The sequence below is a fragment of the Pieris rapae genome, chromosome 1 (genome assembly GCF_905147795.1).
Source record: "Pieris rapae chromosome 1, ilPieRapa1.1, whole genome shotgun sequence".
NCBI lineage: Eukaryota > Metazoa > Arthropoda > Insecta > Lepidoptera > Pieridae > Pieris > Pieris rapae.
In genome coordinates this window covers 11,336,770-11,356,922 of record NC_059509.1, presented here as the reverse complement: position 1 = coordinate 11,356,922, position 20,153 = coordinate 11,336,770, and the positions used below count along the sequence as shown (strand labels likewise).

The 20,153-nt window shown below is 31.3% G+C and overlaps 3 protein-coding genes across 3 annotated transcripts; 2 read left to right on the top strand and 1 right to left on the bottom strand.

Moving 5' to 3' along the window:
• Window positions 1-391: 391 nt before the first annotated feature.
• LOC110993089 (CLIP domain-containing serine protease 2) lies at window positions 392-6,682 on the bottom strand. The gene is made up of 6 exons (XM_022259183.2): window positions 6,440-6,682; window positions 3,187-3,329; window positions 2,380-2,584; window positions 1,594-1,772; window positions 1,197-1,302; window positions 392-1,005 (listed from the first exon to the last, which is right to left on the bottom strand). The coding sequence occupies exons 1-6, from the start codon at window positions 6,501-6,503 to the stop codon at window positions 593-595; spliced, it is 1,110 nt and encodes a 369-aa protein (XP_022114875.2). The 5' UTR covers window positions 6,504-6,682; the 3' UTR covers window positions 392-592.
• A 1,925-nt stretch (window positions 6,683-8,607) lies between these two features.
• LOC110993065 (CLIP domain-containing serine protease 2-like) lies at window positions 8,608-14,538 on the top strand. The gene is made up of 6 exons (XM_045627941.1): window positions 8,608-8,717; window positions 9,843-9,985; window positions 10,226-10,433; window positions 11,640-11,818; window positions 12,102-12,207; window positions 12,450-14,538. The coding sequence occupies exons 1-6, from the start codon at window positions 8,654-8,656 to the stop codon at window positions 12,860-12,862; spliced, it is 1,113 nt and encodes a 370-aa protein (XP_045483897.1). The 5' UTR covers window positions 8,608-8,653; the 3' UTR covers window positions 12,863-14,538.
• A 762-nt stretch (window positions 14,539-15,300) lies between these two features.
• LOC123689120 (CLIP domain-containing serine protease 2-like) lies at window positions 15,301-18,552 on the top strand. Its single transcript, XM_045627925.1, has 6 exons — window positions 15,301-15,449; window positions 16,152-16,294; window positions 16,517-16,757; window positions 17,312-17,490; window positions 17,781-17,886; window positions 18,125-18,552. The coding sequence occupies exons 1-6, from the start codon at window positions 15,386-15,388 to the stop codon at window positions 18,535-18,537; spliced, it is 1,146 nt and encodes a 381-aa protein (XP_045483881.1). The 5' UTR covers window positions 15,301-15,385; the 3' UTR covers window positions 18,538-18,552.
• The last annotated feature ends 1,601 nt before the right edge of the window (window positions 18,553-20,153 follow it).

Sequence of the window (20,153 nt, the reverse complement as noted above, 5' to 3'; positions counted from 1 at the left end):
GAATGGGTACTAAAATGCCGCCATAGGCTCCAGTTTACTCAGCCTACTGGTAAATCAGACATTTATGATAAATTCAAAAGGAACCCTTCTTTTATAATTTAAAATTTATTGTTATTACAGACTATATTTTATTAATTATTTACTTGTTTTATTTACTCTACAATTAGGACAATTTTGCAGTTACTTCAAGTCAATGAAGTCTGCAAATAAATTGAATGCTAAAAATGCATTTTCATTTGAAAAAAATATTAAAAACAATAATTACACCGTTAATCTTAAGACCATTAAGGAGTCTGAATCCCGTAGTTTTAAAATATGGATTTTAAAGTAACATTGTATTTAAATTATACTTTGATAATAGAATGTATTTTTTATAGAAAACAAATATAAGTACAGATCATGCTTTCAAACGTTTATTAGTATAATTTTAAGGCATTTACTTTAGATAATACATCGTTGAAAATACAATATCTTCTTATACGACTGCTCTACTGAGAGCTATGAAACAGTTACCGTTTGACATCAGAACAACCACTTATGCTATTTACTGCAATTAATACAAATATTTATTCTATACATTAAGCTAATTAAATTATTCTTTAATATTATTTAATATCCAATCGACGTATTCTCTGACATCCGTGTAAACGCCTGGGAACGACGATCCACATTGCATTGGACCGTGCGACACGATGCCATACTGGACGTAACTATTAACATCGTTGTAGTTAGCTTTCATCATTAGAGGTCCTCCGGAGTCACCATTACAAGAGTCCTTTTTGAGTTCTCCTGCACAGAATTGTTTCTTAACGGCATCCCGGTTATTTCTGTTGTAGTAACCTTTACATTCAGCGTCACTTTTCACAGGAACTTCGACTCTCAACAATATTGCAGATTCTCTACCAGTTTCAGTGTAACCCCATCCAGCTACTGTGCCGTTTTTATGATCTAGACGTTTGCTGCGTAGTTCAGACGTTAGTGGTAGGCAGATTGGTTCCACGTTTGCTGTAATATTGGGAAAAGGATTAATTGTAAAATACACATACACTCACTCTTTTTTGTATGTTATTTTGTTATTCAATCAGTACATGTTTTTTTTTTAAACTGAAGGAAGGTTAGGTTTATATAATGGTCTTTTTGTGAGCTAAAATATTTATTGCAATATTTGTACCAAATTATTATTTAATAATACTTACTGTAGTTAAGGAAGATCTCGCCATCTACTCGCAGCAACGCGATATCATTCGCGGTTGGTGATCTTTGATAATTTTCATGTGGAATTATATCTGTGACATACATATCCTAAAAATGCATATCAGTATTAAGGGACAGTTTATCACGAACAACAACAATGCATGATGTATAACAAACAAAAAATTTAACTTTAATCAAATGGCGCGTTTATCCAGAACTGGCTTTAATAACTGACACTGGGTTTTGAGCGTTATACTCATCCACGAGCCACACTATAGATTCTTAATCATTTCTAATGATGTAAAGCCTAAATGTTAGCATGAAATTTTAATAAAATATAGCAAGTGGCAAACAATTAAATTCATTGTCAGTATTTTCGTTATGAAAAATGGTTTTTACCTGTATATGATCTTCGCAGATAACTTTGTCTGGTTCATATTCGCAATCCCTGTCCGAATTAATATCAAACTCTCCTATTCTGACACCTGCGATTTTCTTATCAACGACACAATGAGCCGCTGTCAGAACATATTTGGAGTTAATGATTGTTCCACCACATTGAAATTGGGGACCTTCGCCTAAAAAATCATCAAAATAAGTGCCTTAGGCCACGATGATTGGGTTGTTACTATGTTTGCGTAATCGTCCCAAATATGAGATAGGTAGATGATTTATTTGTTTTCAATTGTGAGATCTTATATTGGTGACATTTCAATATGACGTGGACAAATAAACATTAATAAAGTAACCTCAGTTGATTAAATAACGTACTTTTTATACACAGTATTTATACAGATCCAATGCTACTAAGTAGCTACGACTGGGGTAGCATATAAATAAAATATGTAGTATACTTTGAATTGTTATGAATGCAAGTGCAAGGCAAGAGTGGTTGCTTGGAAGAGATTGCTCAAAACCGATAAGACTGCCAGTTGGATTATTTTTTATTTAGTAATATCAAATGTATTATGTTTTTGTACATGCACACATAAATAAGTAACAAGTACTGAAAAATGATTGAATTTTCATAATTTATCATCTGAAATCTAATTTGTTTCTTTTTTGTCAGTGAAATTAATTTGTTTTTTTTTGTTGGACAGAACAGCGATTTTTATTTATGACCACATTAAATTCCTTAGGTTGCTTAGCAAAATTCTTTCAACGCGTTCATAAAGTTACACTTACGTGTTGTATAAGATATCAGTACCATCCATGGAAATTCGTATAGTTTAGCTTTTCTGCCTCCAAAAATACGATTTCCCAAAATGCTGCCACATCTATCCGGCAGCAAGGTTTCTTTACTCATTCCTGCCCATCTATTTTCTATATTTTTGATCGGAGGAGTTGGGGTTGGTCTAGTATCTAAGCTGGGAAAGTCTGAGCAGCATACCTACAAGAATCACATTATAAATCATTTTTACTAGTTATCGGTTCGAATTAATTACAGATTTAATTAATCCTTATTCTATTTTAATACAGGAACTAAGTATTCTGCCGCTGAATGCACTATGTATACTATATCAGGGGAGTATATATTGTCAACGAGACTGTACACAAACAATAACAAAGAAAAAAGAAGTCAAAAAGAGTTTTGACATAGGGGGTACCCCGTTGGCGCTGATCTCTTTACTCAGTATCTTCTTATTCTTATCGTAAAATCCTAGAAATTATAAGCTCTTGAAGCCTAAAGTTGTAGCTCTATCCTCAGATGCAGCAATCCCTCAACTCCCATTTGTGAAAATTTTGACATACGGGGCTCAATGTACCATACCCTTCATGATTTTATGTTTTAGTTTTTCATTACTATGCATAAGAAAGAAAATTGAAAACTGAAATCTATCAATCATAGAACCTCCTAATAAACAATATCTCCCTAAAAAAAGCTGTTCTCTAATCAAGTCATGCTTGAAGCACAATAGGAACAATATTTTTTTGATAATAATGATGAAAAAATTAAAAGCTTCTTTTAATTTTTTCATCATTTCAGATTACCTTAATTACGGATTCTCCGTCATCAATTTCTGTTCCACACAGGGCTTTCTGAAATAGCTTTTTTGTTTCATCGTTTTGCCTCAACCGAGCATGATCAAATGCTGCCTTACATGAGTAGTAAATTTGACAATCATTGCAATTTCCTAGAACAAAATGGTTTGATTAATTCGTTTAAGATTTTTTTATTATAAAGTCCACTTTCCTTGATGTAGCTTTTAGTTTCTGACATGTAATTTAAGCAGACACTTGGAATACTAAGAATATCATGCTTCTCAGCATAATGCTGAGGCAGAGCCAGTTACAACCACAGCACACACGCATTACACACTTAAAACATATCTTGTTCTTAAAAAGAATCATTATATTTTTTAATAAGCTATTGCATAGATTTTATCGCGGGCTTTTAGCGCGGCGACGGAATCATGAAATTCCGTAACGAAAATAAAAACCTAAACCACACGATGACGTTAAAAAGGTGGTCTGGTCGTCATCACATCGGTCTGGCGTGATCGGTGATGTACCGTAGGTGCGTTAGAGTGGGACAGAACGCATACTGCGTATTCACATCTCTCTGACGAGATCGGTGACGTAGCTTTATCACAGCCGGTACTAGTTAGAGTGAGACAAACTACATAGGTAGGCGTGTTAGTATGGCAGAGTGGTAGAGTTAGAGTAGATTGAATTAATGTAAGAAAAAATACTATATAGATAAATAATTATAATTGCATAAGTCGATAAAAAATGCTATTCAATAGCTTTCCGGTGGCAGTCCCTGAGAGCCACACGTTTTTTTCCTTAGAATATTGTTATTTTATGTGCTTCTCTGTGTGTGTTTGTTAGTAATAAATGGTATGTATATATCTATGAAGAATCTAATTCTAATTTAATGTCGGTGAGTAATGGGTTGCACGGTTTCCATGCCGGTAGATGAAAGTTTTGGGAAAACAATATAATAATGACCTCTAGAAGTAGAGATTCTTTGTATCCCCAAAGACATAGGTTTATGGGAGGTTATTTAAATAATAAACCCAATGCGTCTGCTTAGACGTCGTCGACACCAATCGTCGAGTTATGTTAAAAAAAGAATCAGTTAATTTAGTTTTATTTAAATTGTTTTTATATTCATTATACAATTACTTTGGCGCAGATTATAATGCGTGGAAGAGAGTATGTATTCTCTCTCTCTCTATTTTATGGCTTGGTCCTTCAGTGAAAACAAATATTAACTATAGTTATACATTCCGTTATAGTCGTTATTACAATAATCACAATAAACGGATAGAAATAATACATGCAATCAACTTGAAAGCAAAAGTAACCAAAGAAATATGAACCACAAGTGATCATAAGAAATAAATTTAAAAGTAATTTTGTCTAACATATTCATTTAGCTTCGATTTGATAGAATTGAAAGAAATAATATTTTTATATATTTGTGGGTTTTATATTTGTAAGTTTATCAAATAGTGTGGCCCTTCGTAGGTAAACATTTTTTTTCCCGTAGTCTAGAATACGAACTATTCTAGGAAATGCAAGATAACTGGTTCAAGTTTATATTGTTTAGTTATACACCATTTGTAGCAAAAATGCTATTCTATTCGCGAGATGGCGCAGATAGCATTTGTATAGACAATATTTATATAAACAGATTTTGCGATCATTTTACATAAATATTGTTACAATTAATCAAGCTCGTTTATTGGATTTACCATATTAGTTATTTTCCAATCTATATGGTCGACCTTTTACATCGAAGTCAGTCAGGGGTCAGACGGTCAATAGCTATCCTTTAGATCTCGTCTCAAGAATATTTATCGATGTGTAAACGCGGCAGAAATAAACACATAAAATCTAAAATTTGTGATGCATATCTGTTAATATTCATGACTGTGTGTTTGTGTTGATTTGGAGGAGCGCTCAGAGTATTTGCATCACTGTCTTTACAAATTAACCTACGTAAAGTATTTTTGTGTTTATGCTTATTAAATAAATTAAACTACATAACCGATTACGCAAATTTATTGTTTTAATGAACTTACCTTAATATAGCATTAACGTAAGTTTAAACTCGTGTAGATTCCGGAATGTTGGACTAATGCTTAAGGGTACAATAAACTCTGAGGTTGTACGTGATGATGTACTGATTTTGTGTATAAATCCTAGGCCATATGAAAGTGACAGACAATTCTTCTCGTCCGGACTTTCTTACTATTTACTGGCAGTAAATTTAGTAAATTTATTTACTTATAATTAAATGAGTTTTCGAGTTTGACCTGCCTGAGTTCAAGTTAATGTGATATGAGGCAAAAGCGTTGAACTGTTATAAATAACACGTGATTAATTATTTGTGTCTGCGATAGGGGCGAACAAATTATTGTACTGAGTTTGTTCAAAATATAACTTAACAATGACTTACAATTTTATATAGTGCTGATATGTTTCTTAATAATCAAAGAGGTATAATACAAAGGTTCAAGAACGGTATTATTTATTGGGGTTTAAGAAAATTCACTTAACGAGGATGTTTTTAAAACTGGATTTTGTTACAATCGTTCAATTAAGAAAGAAAATATCTAAAATGTTTCCGAAGATTTGTTTATTTACAAGGTTTTAAATCAAGACCGCAGATGGAGCTGTTTTAAATAAAAGTACAATTGCGTAGTGTCGTTAGGTTAAAATTTGGATCAAGATATACACACACCATTCAACGATACTAATATGCATATAGCTTGATTAAATGTACAGGAAAATGATACTTTAAATCTGCCGAAACCCAAACACGTTTATAAGATTTTTCAAGGGCATCTGTGGTACCAGTTTTTAAGGTTAATAACACAAGTTGTTTGAGTATACCGATGCAAGTTCCTTGATTAAGATACTCGTTCATTTTATAATTCTAATTATATTAAATTCTAATTTTATATTACAAAATCGACGTGGTTATTTTTTTTGAATTTAATTTTTAAACCCCCTTTTAGCAACACGATTTAAGTTTTTTTCTTATCAAAAATATAAAATTGAACCACTGGTTTACTGACACAATTTACTAATTTGTCTAAGTTTTTTTGTGAATCCATAACCACTATCTTTCTTATACTTTAGATTTAACTCAAAAAAAGCTAGGCAATATATTATCTGTACGTAATATTAGTGATAATAATTTTAACCTACTTTTTTGCGCGTATCATCCAAAGAGCTTTGTTTGCTGTTTTATAGATCGATAAGAAATATTTTACAAAGTTGTATTACTTACGTTCACCATATACTAGATTACACGTATATAGCACTAATAAACAAAAAAATATTTTTTTAAACATCTTAAAGGTGTGGTCTTTATGAAACACTACCACATACTAACTTTATACGATCGACTTAAGATGTGATCTTTAATATAACGTCATTTATGTATATTTGTGTCTGTTTTCCTTAAGATTTGTAATCAATAAAATTTACAACATTTATAACGAACGATTTCATTACTTAACGCATATATGCATTTTTCCTGATGTGTATGCGGTTACTGCACTAGCAAAAACGTAAATTGTAATTGCTTTAAAATGATAACATTTTGACGCGAATAAATAAAGGGAAAAGTTCATTTTAAAGTTATATCTTATGTATAAAATTCTCGTGTCGCGGTGTTTGTGGTTATACTCCTTCTAAACGGCTTTCCTGATTCTCATGAAATGTTGTGTGCATTTTGGATAGGTCTGAGAATCGGACAACATCTATTTTACATCCCCCTAAATGTTAAGGGTGGTTAAATTTTTTTATTTATTTTTAGACAAAATTTTTCGTTTTCATTTTTTACGATACACCATACAAAAATACATGCAACCCTAAATTTTCACTCCTCTACGATCAACCATTATTTTTATTTGTAAATTAAAAATTAATTTTTTTGTCATGACTTAGAATAAAAAAATTCATATGACCCTGAATTTTTCACTCTTTTATTTTTTAATTACAAACTTTAATTTTTTATTTTGAGATGACAATAAAAAAATTCATGTCTCTCTAAATTTTCACTCTAATACGATCAACCCCTATTTATACATCCCGATTTTTATTTTTATTAATCTATCCACAGATCCACAATAAGGTTGCAAGATGGCAATCAAATATTATAATTGTAGTAGAATTAAAAATATGTTTCCTAGAAAATACATGACAAAACAATGTTTGCCGGGTCAGCTAGTTATTAAATAAAATCGTTGACGATGATCGTGATTATCATCGATCTAATCTTTAAATAATAGTCAGTCACATGTTATATACACTGAGTTCGAAGATTTTGTTTCACATATTCTAAATCAAGTTTAATTATTCCAGCCAACTTATAACATTTTCTAACCAATGAACTGCCTGGTATAATGATTGCCTTCTTCGTCTAGGAATCATGAAGTATCAAATATGAATAAAAACACAAATGTTATATATTATCTAGAGATTTTATAATATGATACCTGTGACGGTATTTGATTTCAATCGTAGATCAAGTTAGAAAATAGATTTAACACCACATTTTCTGACTCAGTAGCAAAATTATAAAATATATGATAGTTCATTGGGACTTGGCCATGATGTCTCTGAATAAAGGGTTCACAAATATTTACATTTATATTTTACTCTCTTCAGTCTTCTCATAGTATTTTATGTGTAATATTCAAGGCTTATCTAAGTTTGAGTTAGTTAAAGTTTAAGTATATCATCCAATTAAATGTGATAATTATTAATTGATTCTTTATTAAAAACAAGGCTAATGAATTAAAATTTTTCCTAAGCAATATATTTACCTACTGGCAGGTAAGCTAAGTTGTTCTGTGTATGTTCTGTATTTGCAAATCTCATTATATTATTGTATTATTACGTATTTAATTATTTATTACGTTACACTATGCTGTGATGGGTATATATCCCAACAAGGGTTTAAACGAAGTATAGTACTACTATATTTGGAAGATGGACACAGATCACACAAACTATTTGCAATTTCCTGAAAACGTTTTTGACGTGCCTATTGCTGTTCGAAAACTGACGAATGTGGGATGAGCGCTAAAATATAAATAGAATTCATATAATTGAAGAAAATTAAATTTAAAAAATATGTCATTATGCCCTATTTCCTAGATTTTGGTCATCCGGTTGGCATGGAAATAATCTGCATGTAATTCCTTTAAATATCCATGGCGATGGAATCGTGAGAAGTACACAAAAGTCAGCTTGTCCATGGGCAATGTTATTCAATATCAGGTAATTACGTCATCCCAAGCACAGAAACGGTAGATATAAATTCAGGAAATATGCATGTGGTATTAACTTAAATTGTATGTTATAAATACCACACTGATTGCAAAGCTTGAGGAAAACAAATATGTATATGCGTCATTATAATAAAAGATTTTTTATTATGTGGGTCGACTTATGTTAGTCTATGTAAGTGTTTCACAAAGACCACACCTTTAACATGTTTGTTAATATATTTTTAGGTTTATTAGTGCTACATTCGTGTTATCTAGTATATAGTGAACGTACGTAATTCCTTTTAAGTATTAAAAATTGCAAATCGATCTAAAAAATAGGAAATAAAGCTCTTTGCATCGCACACGCAATACAATAACAGATTATAATCGTAATTTATTACAAATTGTCTAGCTCTGTCTAATTTAAATCTTAATTTCAAGAAAAAAGCGGTTTGGCTTAAAAAGTAGACAAATAGTTTAATTAAATTATATAATTAACTCGTGGTGTAACTTTATATTATTGTTGAAATTAAAATAAATCGTGTTGCTAAAATAAATATTAAAGACATTAAAAAACGTAACTAATTTAATCACGATTGTTTTATTGCATACATGTATAATTAAATTATGAAAGACAATCTAAATTCAACTATCATAAAGACAACTTTTGGGTTATTTGACTTAAAAGTAGTTCTCCTATTTCTCTTAATATATTAAACGCAACATTCAACAATTGAAACAAAAAGACAATCTTCTTTCGAAAACAACCATAAAGTGAATTTTCTTAAAAATCAGTTAATTAGATACGTTTTTTTAGCTTTAGTATCTCTTTGATTATTAGAAGCAGCTCTGCACTACATAACATTGTAAATCGTTTGTTTGATCATACCGTATACACATAATAATTAATAAGATTAATTCCGTGTTGTTTAAAACGGTTCAATGTTTCTGCGTCATATGAACTTGAACTCACATCTAGATCAAAATCAAAATATAATTAAATCATAAATAACTCAATACATAATTTTAATCGTCTGTAAACATTGCTTCTAAATTTACATTTACCGCCAGTTCTCAAATAGTAAGTAAAATAATGTAAAGTAATGTAAAATTAGAAGCATTTAATAAGGATTTCTTTATTTAAGTTTACATAAGTGCACATTGTGTTAACTAAATGAATAGATGATTATGATACATTCATACATAAATGAATGTGTATTCCTGTAGGAATAATTTAATAAAATAAACTTAAACATAAAAATAACTTAAACAAAAATAAGGGAAGTTAATGTTGAAGTATGACATTTTTTGGCTTTTAAGTGTAAATAACATACGAGGCAAAAACTAAATCCTATAAGAGAACATAAGATATATTATAAATGTTAATCTAATTAATAAAACTATTTTTTGTAGGATATTGCAGCGATTGTCAAATTTACTACACATGCAAAGCAGCAGCTGATCATGCTCGGTTCAAGCCAGGCGACGAAACAAACAAGCTTTTTGAGAAAGCTGCGTGTGGAACAGAAACGGAAGATGAAGACTCCGACTTTAAGGTAATCAATAGCTAAAAGCATGCAGCAGAATTTGTAAAATTCGCAGAATAATAATTGCACAAGATTTTCAACGAAGGAATAGCCACGGTGTTTCAAGTGGTGGTAAAATTTGTTTCAAATCGCGATGGAAAATAATATTATTTTATTCAGGATCCCAATATGTGTTATAGTGTTGAAAGCATAGAGTAACTTTATTCGGTACTAGAACGACAATTTTTTTTCATATCATGATTCTCATAGGTATGCTGTTCAGACATTCCCAGCTTAAATATAAGTCCACAATCAACTCCTCCGACCGAAAATTATATAGAAAGTAGATGGGCAGGAATAGATCAAGAAACCTTGCTGCCGGATAGATGTGGTAGCATTTGGGGAAATCGAATTATTGGCGGCAGAAAAGCTAACCTATTCGATTTTCCATGGATGGTACTGATCGCTCATGAAACACGTAAGTGTTAGCTTTTAAACGTTTTGAGAAAATATTGTTAACACATAGAATGCTTAAACAATGGATACAAAGTAATAACCGGAAAATTTTATGGCCAATTTTGATAAAGTAAATATGATTTTTTCAAAATATACATGAATGTATATTATTTTTATTATATATATAGCTAGGGATCACAATGGTTTAAAAAAAAACGGGAACGGAATCCTCGCACGGTTCAACTAAAAAACCTAATCTAAAAACGAATCTCATTGGCAAACAAAGCAACAAAGAAAGGTCAATTTGCGAAATGTCATTTTTCTTTTAACAATATGAAGATGTACAAAAAATTCATAGGTTTTATTGACACCCTTGACATACTGGTTACCTGGAAACATTCATACAATCCACAGCAGTTTCTAATGTTTATTATGTAATAAACATTAGAAACCGCTGTGTATGTAAATAATGTAATTCTATAAATTAAGTATTACAAAATATGTGTGTGTACCAGAGTACACAGGTAGGAAGTGAAACTTCTTTACGACATATCATTTTTCTACTATTTGCAACTTCACGAAAATGGGGTAGATAAGGCTTAAGCCTTAAGAAAAACAATTTTTTCAGTCATATTTATTAATACTTGCTAATTTTAACAGATTTATATACATTCACTGATACTTAGAATCAAAAAGTGAGGTTAACCTCAAATAAATATTAAAATCATGCTTATACGTGTTGAATTTATAAAACGAAATGTATAATCACTCTCACTTTTCTTGTAAATTCACTTAAATTCGAACAAGTCTTTTTATTTTATCACTTTCAAATTAATATATTGTTACTCTTATTTTAAACCATACTTCAAAACTAATATATTGTTGTTATTATTATCATAATATATTACATTATATTCTTTACGTCACTATACTAAACTTCGATAAAAAAAACATCATGGCGCGTAACCGAAAAACGTGACGTTTTCTTACAAAATTTCTCCCATACGTCGATAAAGAAGTTTCACTTCAAAAATGAAACTTATGAATACTGTGTGTAAAGGTTACGTTATTTATTCAACACACTATTTATTTGTCCATGTTATATTGAAATGACATCTATGTAATTAAAACCAAATTAATTATCTATTGCATGTTTGTAACGATTACGCAAACATAGTAACAACCCAATTATCGAGGCCTAAGGCACTTATTTTTGATGATTTTTCAGGCGAAGATCCCCAATTTCAATGTGGTGGAACTATCATTAACTCCAAATATATTCTGACAGCGGCTCATTGTGTCGTTGATAAAAAAATTGCATTTGTCAGAATAGGAGAGTTTGATATTAATTTGGAAAAGGATTGCGACTATGAAAAGCCCAAAACTATCTGCAAAAAAGAAGTCCAGGTTTACCCATTTTACATACCGAAAATACTGAAAATGAATTCAATTGTTGGCCACCTGCTATATTTTATTCAAATTTCATGCTAACATTTAGACTTTACATCATTGGAAATAAATAAGAATCAATAGTTTTGCTCGTGGATGAGTATAACGCTCAAAACCCAGTGTCAGTTATTAAAGTCAGTTCTGGATAAACGCACCATTTAGTTAAATTTGTTGTTTGTTATGCATCATGCATGTTGTTGTTCGTGATAAACAGTCTCTTAATACTAATATGCAATTTTAGGATATATATGTCACAGAAATAATTCCACATGAAAATTATCAAAGATCACCTATCGCGAATGACATCGCGTTGCTGCGAGTAGATGGCGAGATCGTCTTTAACTACCGTAAGTATTATTAAATAATATTGCAATAAATATTTTAGCTCACAAAAAGACGATTAGATAAACTTAATGTACCAAAGAAATGTTAGCATAGATTATGTAGTAGCGGTCACATCAAAAACAGAAACACACTAATGCGTCTTCCTTCAATGAAAAATACATGTACTTATTGAATAACAAAATTTCATACGGTATTCACTAGGACTTTGTGTATTTTACAATTGAGCCTTTTCATAATTTTACAGCAAACGTGGAACCAATCTGCCTACCACTGTCACTTGAACTACGTAACAAACGTCTAGATCATGAATACGGCACAGTAGCTGGTTGGGGCTTCACTGAAACTGGTAGAGAATCTGGAGTATTGTTGAGAGTCGAAGTTCCTGTGAAAACTGAAGCTGAATGTGAAGGCTTCTACAACAGAAATAATCAGGATGCCGTTAAGAAACAATTCTGTGCAGGAGAACTCAAAAAGGACTCTTGTAACGGTGACTCCGGAGGACCTCTAATGATGAAAGCTAACTACAATGGTGTTAATAGTTACGTCCAGTATGGCATCGTGTCGCACGGTCCAATACAATGTGGAACGTTGTTCCCAGGCGTTTACACGGATGTCAGAGAATACGTCGATTGGATATTAGATAATATTAAAGAATAATTAAATTAGCGGAAATGGAATCAATATTCTTATATTATATAATTAGTATAGTATAGTATATTAGTTTGTAAGTTTTTTGTATCTTTAGCCTAATAACACACTGATTATTATTTACGATGCTTAACATTTATTATCACAAAGTTCAAGGGTTGAGAACTAAAACAGCTAGTTTTCTCAAATATTTATCAACTTCTAATTATAAGATCATCGCTCTTACAGAAACTTGGCTGAAATCTGGTATTTCTAACATGGAACTATTTGATAATATATATACACTGTTTATCGTAGGCATCGTTCAAGTTCTACCGATACCAAATCTGATGGTGGAGGTGTCATATTGGGAGTCTCCAAAGAAATTTCTTCTTCAGAGTTGAGGCATGCGAATCGGATGTTGAGGACTTATGGGTCACGTTACATATATATATTAACAAAATAATAAAGAAACTTTCAATATGTGTAGTATACCTTCCTCCTCCTGTAAAAATTGGAACTTTGACACATATTTTAAACAATGTTGACCGAGCTTTACACTTAAGCGATGACGTCATTATTCTTGGTGATTTCAATCTAGGGTTCATTAATTGGAGATCGCTTAATAATGAAGCTTTTATGACAGTTTGTAATTATAACAATACTTAGGCTTGGCTTGTATTTGTGTTGGTTGATTTTATGTCTATTAACAGCCTAAAGCAATTTAATAGTATACGTAATAGCGATAATCGTTTTTTAGATTTAGTATTAAGTAATATGTCTTGTATTAATGTGTCATTCCCCTCCGAATCGATAAGTACACGCGAATCATCCTAGCTTATTGTTAAGTTTTGAATATTCTAAAATATCTTTATTACGAACGAGAGGTAACACTTAACTAAATTTTTATAAAGCTGACTATGTGTCTATTATAGGGGATCTCAAAACCATCGATTGGAATGACAGCCTATGCGCTCACGATAATGTTAATGATATGGTTTCTGAGTTCTACAAAATACTTAACATTAGCAAATTTGTTCCTAAAACGTCAATCACGAAATCTAAGTATCCAGTGTGGTTCAGTTCCTCCTTAATAAAATTACTTGCTGAAAAAGAAAAAAACACGTAAGAGGTATCGAATATAAAAGAATCCTCGAGACGAAATAGAGTATCACATTATAAGAAAACGTTGTCACAAACTTTATGATGATTGCTAAACTAAATATAAGCGAAATATTGAGGCAAGTATTCCTAATAATCCTAAATGTTTGTCTTCACCTGATATTGCTAATCTTTTTTAGTATCAATTTTCTATTACTACTTTTTTTTTGATATTGGCAATGTTGATGGCCTTATGTCTGTTAGCTTTAGTGAAGATGAAATATCTAAGAAAATAAAAGGTCTTATTACTAACAAAGGAGCCGGGCCAGACTCGATTCCCCCTATCTTTGTAAAACGTTGTAGATTAGTGTTATCTTTGCCCCTAACTATTATTTATAATAGATCTCTTAAAGATGGTGTTTTTCCTGATGTATGGAAAATGTCTCGTGTTGTACCTGTGTATAAAAAGGGAGATATCACCGACGTAAATAATTACCGTCCTATTTGTATTTTATCTTGTTTTTCCAAGCTCTTCGAGTATGTCCTGTATCTACAAATGTGTTGACGGCTGTATCATTGATGAGAAACATGGTTTTAGAAGAGTTTTTTTTCACTACTTTAAGTACTTTAATTCTTGGTAATTTTGTTTACATATATTGTCGTACATATTAGATAGAAGATTTTTTAAAATTATCAGTAGATTTCGTAATATTTATGATGTTGTAGACTTAATAAATAAATAATAAATAAATAAGTTCAATCCACCCATGTGCGACGCGCGTCTATCGAACGGAACTGGAAATTCTATACCCGTCCCTTGTTTTCGGTCAGTCTAATAAAAAAAAATTTACGTCTGCGTCTATTACTGGGGACTTACCCGTTATAGTATAGAGCCCTACAAATTTATGATACGCCCATGTCGTTAACCGAGATTGATTATTCCAGGTATTTGTAATGATTGTATGGACTATACCAAATGAAAGGCTGCATTTGCTCAAAAGACCTTGGAACGAGTCAGATAAACCATCTAACTAACTAAACTATCACTAAAGTATAAATAAAATTCATATAATTGAAGAAAATTAAATTTAAAAAAAAATCATTATACGTCATTTCCTAGATTTTGGTCATCCGGTTGGCATGAAAACAATCTGCATGTAACTGATTAAAATATGCTTGGCGACGGAATCGTCTTGTCCATGGACATTGTTAATTAATATCAGATAATTACGTCATGCCTAGCACAGAAACGGCAGATATAAAATTCAGGAAATATGCATGTGGTATTAAATTAAATTGTATGTTATAAATACCGTACCGATTGCAATGCTCGAGGAAAATATACATAAATATGTATAATTATATATGTGTCATTATAAAAAAATATTTTATATTATGTGGATCGAATAAAGTTAGTCTTTGTTAGTAATTCACAAAGACCACACCTTTAAGATGTTTGTAAATATATTTTTAAGTTTATTAGTGCTACGTTCGTGTTATCTGGTATATAGTGAACGTACGTATTTCCTTTTAAGTGTTAAAATATATTGCTTATCGGTCTTAAAAATAGGAAAGCTCTTTGCATCGTACACGCAATACAATAAAAGATTATAATCGTAATTTATTACAAATTGTCTAGCTAATCTAATCTTAATTTCAAGAAAAAAGCGGTTTGCCTTAAAAATAGACAAATAGTTTAATTATATAAGGTAAATACGTAGCTCGTGGTGTAACTTTATATTATTGTTGACATGAAAATAAATCACGTTGCTAAAATAAAGATTAAAGATTGCAATTCAAAAAGGTAACTAAGTTAACCACGGTTTTATTTATAGAAGAAGGGGCAAACGGGCAGGAGGCTTACCTGATGTTAAGTGATACAGCCCATGGACACTCTTGATGCTAGAGGGCTCGCGAGTGTACCAATTCTTAAAAGGCAACGCCGACCTTTTAAGAATTGGTACGCTCTTTTCTTGAAGGACCCTAAGTCGAATTGATTCGGAAATACGTCAGCTGGTTCCACATATAGTGGTTTTGTTATAGTATTCTATTATATTATTTTAAATAAATTATGAAAGGCAGTCTAAATTCAACTATCTTTGACTTTTCGATTAAACAGGGAAGTGTTAAATTACATATGAGTCAGAAGCTATATCCTATAAGAGAACATAAGATATATTATAAATGTTAATCTAATTAATAAAACTATTTTTTGTAGGATATTGCAGCGATTGTCAAATTTATTACACATGTAAAGCAGCAGTTGATTATGCTCGGTTCAAGCCAGGCGACGAAACAAACAAGCTTTTTGAGAAAGCTGCGTGTGGAACAGAAACGGAAGATGAAGACTCCGACTTTATGGTAATCAACAGCTTTTAATTTGTAAAATTCGCAGAATAATAATTGCATAAGATTTTCAACGAAGGAATAGCCACGGTGTTTCAAGTGGTGGTAAAATTTGTTTCAAATCGCGATGGAAAATAATATTATTTCATTCAGGATCCCAATATGTGTTATAGGGTTGAAATCAGAGAGTTACTTAATTCGGTACTAGAACGACTAAATTTTTCATGATTCTCATAGGTATGTTGCTCAGACTTTCCCAGCTTAAATACAAGTCCACAATCAACGCCTCCGGGAAGAAAATTGGAAAGTAAATATGCAGAATCGAATGAAGAAAACTTTGATTCGATTTCGATCGAAGAACAATTTCCCAACATGATTCCGGATAAATGCGGCAGCATTTTGGGAAATCGAATATTTGGCGGCAGAAAAGCTAAACTATTCGAATTTCCATGGATGGTACTGATCGCTCATGAAACACGTAAGTGTTAGCTTATAGACGTTTTGAAAAAATATTGTTAACACATAGAATGCTAATGAAGTAATAACCGGAAAATTGTATGGCAAATTTTGATAAAGTGAATATGATTTTTTCAAAATATGCATGAATGCATTTTATTTTATTTTTAAAAATAAAAAATCGGATCCGAGTGGTAAGCACAGTAGATTGGATGCCGAATAATCGGATCCGAGAACTAGGGCAATGGTTTAAAAAAAAATCATAGGTTACATTGACACCCTTGACATACTGGTTACCTGGTAACATTCATACAATCCACAGCGGTTTCTAATGTTTATTATATTATTCTATAAATTAAGTATTAAAAATAAAACCTATGAATACTGTGTGTAAAGGTTACGTTATATATTCAACACACTATTTATTTGTCCATGTTACATCGAAATGACATCTACGTGACCACTCACTCAATTGCAACCAAATTAATTATCTATTGCATGTTTGTGACGATTACGCAAACATAGTAACAACCCAATTATCGAGGTCTAAGGAACTTATTTTTGATGATTTTTCAGGCGAAGGTCCCCAATTTCAATGTGGTGGAACTATCATTACCTCTAAATATATTCTGACAGCGGCTCATTGTGTCGTTGATAAAAAAATCGCATCTGTCAGAATAGGAGAGTTTGATATTAATTTGGAAAAGGATTGCGACTATGAAAAGCACAAAACTATCTGCAAAAAAGAAGTCCAGGTTTACCCATTTTTCATAACGAAAATACTGAAAATGAATTCAATTGTTGGCCACTTGCTATATTTTATTTAAATTTCATGCTAACATTTAGGTTTTACATCATTGGAAATGATTAAGAATCTATAGTTTAGCTCGTGGATGAGTATAACACTCAAAACCCAGTGTCAGTTATTTATGTCAGTTCTGGATAAACGCGCCATTTGATTAAAGTTAAATTTGTTGTTTGTTATGCATCATGCATTGTTGTTGTTCGTGATAAACTATCCATTAATACAAATATGCATTTTTAGGATATGTATGTCACAGAAATAATTCCACATGAAAATTATCAAAGATCACCAACCGCGAATGACATTGCTTTGCTGCGAGTAGATGGCGAGATCGTCTTTAACTACCGTAAGTATTATTAAATAATATTGCAATAGATATTTTAGCTCACAAAAAGACGATTAGATAAACTTAATGTACCAAAGAAATGTTAGCATAGATTATATAGTAGCGGTTACATCAAAAACAAAAACACACTAATGCGTCTTTCGTCCTTCAATGAAAAATACATGTACTGATTGAATAACAAAATTTCATACAGATTCACTAGGACTTTATACAATCGAGCCTTTTCATAATTTTACAGCAAACGTGGAACCAATCTGCCTACCACTGTCATTTGAACTACGTAGCAAACATCTGGATCATGAATACGGCACAGTAGCTGGTTGGGGCTTCACTGAAACTGGTAGAGAATCTGGAGTATTGTTGAGAGTCGAAGTTCCTGTGAAAACTGACGCTGAATGTAAAGGTTACTACAACAGAAATACCCGGGAGATCATTAATAAACAATTCTGCGCAGGAGATTTCAAAAAGGACTCTTGTAATGGTGACTCCGGAGGACCTCTAATGATGAAAGCTAACTACAATGGTGTCAATAGTTACGTCCAGTATGGCATCGTGTCGAAGGGTCCAATACAATGTGGATCGTCGTTCCCAGGCATTTACACGGATGTCAGAGAATACGTCGATTGGATATTAGATAATATTAAAGAATAATTAAATTATCGGAAATGGAATAAATACTTATTTATTAAATAGCTAAGTAATAGTACTTGTTCTGAAGTCAAACGGGAACTGTTTCATAGTTAGTAGAGCGTTTATGCAGCAAGGTCATCAGGAAATTATATAACCATATAAGTATTTAAAATAATAAATAAAATAAAAAAACAAACAAAAATATTCATTAAAGATTATTAGAAATTATGGTTGTTTACTTGCTGGCATAAATGGTCGCCTTTTCCTTGTGGTGTTAGGAGTAGACAATAGGAAAAGTACGAGTATTGAGTAGTATCAAGTAAAAACGACAACGTTGTTAGTGTTGTTACTTGTGTATGAATGTTTCATGTAAATATAGTAATTAATAAGCAAGCAATATTTTATTAAAAATAATCAGAAAAATAAACGCCTGATTAAAATAATGATTTTTTCCTCCTTTTCCAAAGCTCAAGAACTGCTCTAGATAGTAGAAGCGGTTTCGAAATAGAATTCCCTCGGGGATTGAACTATCATAAATAAATTTGATGAAAATATTCATGCATTCACAATAAAAGCAAGACTAATCTGATAAATCATATAATTAATAAGTATTTAAAATAATAAATAAAATAAAAAAACAAACAAAAATATTCATTAAAGATTATTAGAAATTATGGTTGTTTACTTGCTGGCATAAATGGTCGCCTTTTCCTTGTGGTGTTAGGAGTAGACAATAGGAAAAGTACGAGTATTGAGTAGTATCAAGTAAAAACGACAACGTTGTTAGTGTTGTTACTTGTGTATGAATGTTTCATGTAAATATAGTAATTAATAAGCAAGCAATATTTTAATAAAAATAATCAGAAAAATAAACGCCTTATTAAAATAATGATTTTTTCCTCCTTTTCCAAAGCTCATAGAACTGCTCTAGATAGTAGAAGCGGTTTCGAAATAGAATTCCCTCGGGGATTGAACTATCATAAATAAATTTGATGATAATATTGATGCATTCACAATAAAAGCAAGACTAATCTGATAAATCATATAATTAATAATATAAGATTTCCCAAAACATCTGATGAGGTTCAACATTTACAAATGTATTTTAATTGTTGAACTGTATTGATTTGCTCATGATATACTAAATCAATAGTTTGCAATTATGGTATATTTTCTTATTGTATTTGTCATATGTATTTTTGCACTTCTTGCCTAGCTTATGTAATTTAATCCATGTTTTTTTCCTTGACTCACAGTGGTTGTCTGGAAGAAATCGCTCGAAAGCGATAAGTCAGCCAGTTGTTTTTCATTAAATTATGTTTAATATTTTGTTTATGTAATGCAACGAAGTGTTAATAAATAAATCATGTTCTAACAAAGAGTACGTACCTAAACTATATTTTAAGAAATCAACATTTATACCAGAATGTCGTAATTTCCTAATTATTCCATTAATTTAAACTTTTTTTTTTATAGAACAGGGGGCAAACGGGCAGGAGGCTCACCTGATGTTAAGTGATACCGCCGCCCATGGACACTCTCAATACCAGAGGGCTCGCGAGTGCATTGCCGGCCTGGTTTGGTACTAATTAATTTAATCATTTTTTTTTAAGGAAAAGTGTATTTAATACATTTAT